Below are 6,908 nucleotides of genomic sequence, written 5' to 3'. Positions count from 1 at the left end.
TTATCAATTAATTAGATACAGTATAATATTGCAGTTACTACACAATCCACTTAAAATGTTTACATTCAACCAGATCAAAGGTCAAGAAGGCAAGTAACATTAATATCACCATAGTAACACCAAACACAAGTATACAACTATTAGTATACATGTGATTGTGTACAGTAGCACAATGTTATAAGTAATGAGGTTTATAGTAAAACAATTATAGTAAAAACATGTAAAATATATATGGTTTGCATATGACTAAGGGTTAAAATAGAATGTTGGTTTAAATTTCCTGTTTGTTTTTATTACCTCCTATAAGCCCTACACAATAAGAATAAACCACTGAATGTACAGTACATGATATTTACTACCTGGTCAGTGTATAAGATAAAAAGGTTTCAATATATAGGTCAGCTTGAAGCAAAATGACATTTTTTAATAATCAATAAAAAGTTTAAAATTAAAGTACACAATTAAGCATTATGCTTGGGCAAAATCTTGATTATAAATCAGGTCTATCAGTTAAAATACACATTTGCATTAATTCAATATGGATTGTTACCTGTACAGTTTTAAGCATTAAACCATAAAACTAATAATAGCCAGAATGTGGCAGTACTGTATACTTTACTGCAGTACAGAAAAGCTATAGTGTAATACTTAATAGTAATTTTTTTACTGCAGTACAGAGAAGCTAGAGTAATACTTTTAGTGTAATTTGGAGAATGTACATTAAAAGTCAACTTGTTTTTTTGGTCACTGATGCTGGTTTTACTGTAGAATGGCAAGACCCATTTTTGAAAATAATTTTTTTTCATTGAGACCAGCCTGAGAGTGTGGCAATTTAGTTTAAGTGGTCCTCTAATAGCAAGTAAGCAGGCCTGTGGGTGGTTCGTTTCAGTGGAAAGTGGACCCTTTGGCTTGTATGATCTCAGATACTCTAGAGAACATTGTTAATATACGAATATAAATTTTTCGTATCAAAATACCTGGATACGGGCCTTCTCCACATTAGTTTTTGGGCAGTTCGTCGTAACCCCCTTAACCCCTAATGCTACGTCGGGCCTGGTAAGGAGCAATTCAAATGATTAAGATCCGATGGGAGCTCAGCTGAAATGTACAGTATCTTTCTATGTGTAATTTTAAAGATTAGGATTTCCACTGGAGCAAGGAAATAGCTACCCTATCTATATTAAAGGAGGTACTGCATGTGCGTAGACAAAGTTTCCACTGTACAAGTAGTGTACAATAGTTTTAATATTATGAAATCAGCCTAGTTTTTTGTATGCACAGATTGAACAAAAGCAGAAAAAAATTCCATGCTTCTAGGAGAATTACAGTTGTGAGTAATTCTGAACAATGGATGAATTATTAACGAAAGACTTGGTCATTTCCTCAACAATGCTTACCTCATAGAGTAGGCTAGTGACTATGCCCAAATAAACCCACTATCTCATACAATTGAGTACTTTGCAAATTATTAGTAATTACCCTCAGGGCTTAATCATTATTTCATGTTAGAGTTCCTTGTTCAATATTGGATGAATACCATAAACTAAAAATTTATCATCAGGAGCTAAACGAGCTACTGGTCAGACAATCAACTTAAATTCCAAAAAGTCCACTTTTTTAAAACCTATAATATTTCACTAAAATCGTTCTTAATTATCGTAAAAAGCTAGTACTGTGTATGTTTTCTAACCATCAATTTTAAATTACTGTGGTACGAAATTTGTTGGAAATTATCAGCTCCAGTGATTGCAGATTGATCCACGAAAAATGTTACTTGTACAGTGAAAGTCTACATTCTGACATAAAACGTTATTTCTTCAGTCCCTATAGCTAAATGAATGAAAATTTAAATAGAATACAGTAGAACCCCTCCTTTGGAACATCCCTATTCAGGGGACACCCCTATAAGAGAACAATTTTCCTTGAAACAATGGACGATATCGTTTAACACTACGGCCAACCCCTATTAAGGGGATGGCGGGGACACATGAGTGTGTCAAATGGTTAGATAACTCCTATTAAGGGGCCACTTAATTGTTTTCTATTTTTTATTGTATCCCAACAAAATCCCACTCTCAAAAAAAAAAAAAAATCCTTCAACTTTATATTTTGAGCAATTAACTAGAATTTCCTCCAGAGAATCCTTAGTGAATATTGGTGTAGGCCTATTGCGTGTGTTACTTCATATAAACCAATTGCCAATTTTGAACCTTAACATGGGGATTTCTTTTTCTTCATGTTTGAGTACAGTACTTTCACATAGGATTCTATCCATACTATAACATGCACCCTTAATTCTAAGTCATTACACTATTCATGCTACATCCATCTAATAAAAAGCTCAAAATTAAAAAAAAATATATTTGGTCATTAACTTTGCATCACGAAACATATTGTTGTTTTAATTACATTTCTGCTGATTTCATATTATATATGAGTTGTATTTGCATTGCAAATTATTGATATAAATAAGTTGGAACTCTACTGTAACTATACAGTAAATGATGTCAATAAAAAATAAAATTGGAGAAGAATGCATGAAAACATGCCAAAAACCCCTATTAAGGGGCAATCTAACATCTAAAAGGGACACTTTTTTGGCCCTGAAGGTGTCCCCTTAATATGTGTTCTACTGTATTCACAAACTATTGGTTTTAGAAATCCATAAGGCTCTTAATATGTAACTTTGTTGGAGCTTTTCTTCCAAAGCCCCCACCAGCACTCTGGCCCTGGACCTCAAAATTTCCAAAGGGTGCACTTTTGACAACCCATCAGTAAAATTATTACTAATTATCACCCCTGGACCTTGACAGGGGCTGTGGGCATCCGCCAGCCTATAAATGCTTGTTTCGCTCGCTAAACACACACCAACATCCCCCCATTGAATATCCTAACTACGGGCCTGATCCATGTGGCTTTGATAATAAAAAATAAATTAACAATAACAATATCAAGTTTTGCACTGGAGCTGTACTGTAGAGAAGGAAAGAAAATTTAAATGAAAACAGTGAGCCTAAACAAAACCAGAACAAAACTCAATTAACAAATACACAAACCACAAATCAATCCTAAAAATAGCTCTGTAAACATACAGTAAGTGATGCAATATACCACAAACCACACAATTCCTTTCTTTTTAAGCAAACACGTAAAATGTTCACTGATGTCTAATCCACACTTGTATTATATAGTACACTATATTTGTATACAGTAGTATAATAGTATTATATAATAAAATATATTATTTTTACTACATTAATAGGATAGTTTTAAACAAAAAAATGTGTTGATACTAAAGCCAGACTGTAAAGTAAGGCCTGCACAAGGAATATCCTCCGAGCAAAAATTAGGCATAGAAATCTCTCCACGCATTTTGGAAAATATGGGCCAATTTCTAGTTTTCTATTAAGCTAGTTTTTGAGGTACCGGTATCGTCTGTGCAATTAAAATATTTACAACACGGTATTACTACTACTACTAGGTCTAGGCCCCTCCCTAAGCTTATAGTAAAATATAAATCGGCATCAACAGAATTATCTCTTGAAATTATAGGCCTTTTAAACTGATGCAGGTCTTCCTGTAAGGCCAAGTACACTAAAAAATAATTGGTTAGCATCCCCTCCCTACCATCAGAGAGGCCGCCGACACGATTTTAAATTTTGTTTTTTTACAAAACACTCACAAACTCGGATATTTAATATTAATAAAACATCTACGTATGGTGGGAGAGATTTTGCTGTTGCAGCTATAACCTTTTAGAACTCTATACCTATCTCAATCAGACAGTGTGTTAATATTTTAAACTCTTTTAAAACCAAAAAAGACCTATTTTTCCATCAAGTTTTTCATTATTAACATGACATCCATATACCTGTACTGTTTTTTATGTACTATACAGCGCATTGAGAGCTTGCTTTAACTTACGCTATGAACTATTATTATTATTATTATTATTATTATTATTACCATGAAAATTGATAACACAAGGATGCTTACCAATTTTTAAATTTTACATGGCCTAATTAAAGATCCGTCAAATTAAAGATTGCTTTTTTGTGGTCCGAAATCAACAAAAGTCTTTTATCTTTAATATTATTCTAATTAAGACCAAAGCAGCTAAAGACCATGAAAACCCCAGTCCCATAAGTGGTCTATAATTGAAGGGATATTATATTAGCAAATCCCATTTTTCAACTTTTGACAAGTTTGGCCTAGGCCTCTAGGCTACTGTAGGCTTACACACTACAGCAGGGAAAGTGTAAATTTAGTGAGGTAAATTCAATTATTAGTTGATTGGACCACAAAATATAAGTTCAGAGACAATGTATCAATTGTATTGATAACTTAATTCTGATTGGTTTATTATTCTTTATGTATAGGTAAAGATCCCCCAAGTTTTTTCACTTTAACGTTGATGAAGATAGCAGGAGCTATTGAAATATCCGTTTGATTTTGTTATAGCTTAATAAATTTGTGTTCCGCAAGTCAACTTTCAATGATTGTACACCGTTTTTTCATTGCTTTTGCATTTTATTTTAATTGGAGCATACATGCAAACCTACTCTTCAATATAAATATATATATATATATATATATATATATATATTCCAGAGATGTGTATAAGAGACAGGATGATGGATGAGGTGAGGCAATTTCCAGATAGTGGACATTCATCTTTTTTCCTGTAATTGCAGAGAGTTTTTGGCTGTTGTTGCTTAGCAACCAGAAGCTGTTTGTTGTGGGTTTTGATTATACTGCCCATGTTTCTTGAGCAGCTATAGCTGACTTTGACATTGTTCTTGTTAAAGAGCTTATGTAAAATGTTGCCACTCTGGAAATGCTTTTTGACCAGGTTAAGGAATGATTTTCCGATGTTGGTTTTCACTCCTTTGCTGAATGGTGGGTTGTACCAGATTATTTGTCTGCTTCTATTTTTCTTTGAAGATTTTGGTTGTGGAGGCTGGTATTCCATTTTGTGCTGGAATCCGCTGTTTTGTAGAGCTTGTTTATATATATATATATATATATATAATGGCTTCTCTGTCCCTTTATTGATTTGTTTTTTCTTGATCATGTGATGTTTTTCTTCGTTTTTGATTCTGTATGTTCTCTATGTTGAATTTGAATAAAGAGATGAAAAGGAAGAAAAAATAAACATATTATTTTTGTGAACATTTTGATTGCTGCATTTCTGCTTCATTTTTACTTTGATATTTGTATTTTTCCAAACCTCTGATAAAGGCCACGAAAACCCCTGTTCTAAAAGTGGTTGTTAATTGGAGGGAGACCCATAAACTGTTTATAGTATTTACTGGTTAGGCATACTGAGTATTTCTTTTTATGTATACAATTTATCTGTACAATGTTAATCACAATTTGAGTAGGAGAGTGGTTCGAATGATTTAGTTGATGATTGTTCTGTAATAACAATAAAGTTATTCTTTTAATTTTTTTCTTAAATTATTGTATTGTCTAATCTCTTTCAAATTACTCATTTGAAAAAAGATAGGCCTAGGCCTACGATACTACATGAACACAGTAACAAAGTATGCCTTAACTATAGGGACGCATAAGTTGTCCTAATAAAGTACCCTGTGTCCCGCTTTTGAACAAAAAGTCACGATTTTCGGATCGATGTGTCCCGCTTTTGGACATTCGGGGGTTGGAATATCACACTCACCCGTCTGCCCACATAGGCCCTATTTAACTACTAGGCTAGGCATTACGAAGTATTTAAGTTTCCCACTCTCTCTATCTAGGGCCTAGGCCTAAGGCCTAGGAGGCCCATACTACTACTACTACTAGGCCTAGTGCCTACCTGCAAGTATCAAGCATAAGTAAAGTCTATAAAATCCGTCGATTTATCTAGGCCTAGGCCTAGGATCTAAAACAATCAAAAACAAGGTCGAGCAGCTAGCTAGGCCCAGGCTATTAGTACAGTCTAGCCTAAGCTAGGCCTAGGGCAGGCTAGCCTACTTAGGCCTATTATGCCTAGTAGGGGCCTAGAGTAGGCCTAGCCAGAGAGAGGTTCTTACTTTTTCCGCAGATATTCCAATGTCCAGTCTACGACTTCACCTTCCACTTCATCATCGGTTAGGTAATACGTTACCAATCTTATTGGTAGAGGTTCGTCGGGATCTAACGGACTCGAATGATTGGCAACGAATTCCTCCAGAAAAGCTCTGTTTACAGAGCATCCCTGTTGCTGAGGTCCAGCCATGTCTGCTGAACAAACCTAGAAAAAGAAGTAGAACCGACCCTAGTCGCTGCCCCAGCGCCCATAAAAGCGTTCTAGCGCCGAGAGTGGCACATCAATCAGCAGCTCCACAACCGCACGATATTATGAGACTACCAGCATGACGTCATTTAACAAGTATGACACGCTTTCTACGCCAAATTAGACATGACGGAAAAGTACATACAGTATAACCATGGAGGAAATATATATTAATATATTTCCTCCATGGTATAACACGGTATTCATAAATATCAACAACGAGAAAGTCGCCAATCATTAAAATCTTAATGTTATTTTCTTTTTACAATAGTAACAAATACGACTGAAAAAAATATATATACTTTAAAATAGGTACGTATGAGTAATGACATGCATTTAGGTTATTCTTATAATTTTGTTTATTGTCGTCGTCGTAGTAGTAGTAGTAGTAGTAGAAAGCTTTATTTATAAAACATAACTCATATCAACAATTTACATGCTGTTTTTCGAATTCTTATTTTATACCTTCTACTGTATTTTTATATTGTAAGGTAGTATTTTTTGTATATCTTTTTAAATGTATAATTTATAAGCACATTGCATTGCAAAGCATTATTATAAAAATAAATAGTAAGTAAATTTAACAATTATATATATATATATATATATATATATATATATACATACACAC

General features: G+C 33.8%; 1 protein-coding gene across 1 annotated transcript in view; it reads right to left on the bottom strand.

Moving 5' to 3' along the window:
- The window catches only part of LOC117115978 (protein phosphatase 1E-like), a 22,972-nt gene extending 16,642 nt beyond the window's left edge, over positions 1 to 6,330 (bottom strand). The window contains exon 1 of the mRNA XM_033259897.1: positions 6,036 to 6,330. Within this exon, the coding sequence (XP_033115788.1) occupies positions 6,036 to 6,220 (185 nt within the window). The 5' untranslated portion in view covers positions 6,221 to 6,330. The remainder of the gene's footprint in view (positions 1 to 6,035) is intronic.
- Between the last annotated feature and the right edge of the window lie 578 nt (positions 6,331 to 6,908).

The sequence above is a fragment of the Anneissia japonica genome, unplaced genomic scaffold (assembly GCF_011630105.1).
Source record: "Anneissia japonica isolate Jap-2015-1 unplaced genomic scaffold, ASM1163010v1 scaffold199_len4679917_cov187, whole genome shotgun sequence".
NCBI lineage: Eukaryota > Metazoa > Echinodermata > Crinoidea > Comatulida > Comatulidae > Anneissia > Anneissia japonica.
This window is presented reverse-complemented; position numbering and strand designations above follow the sequence as displayed.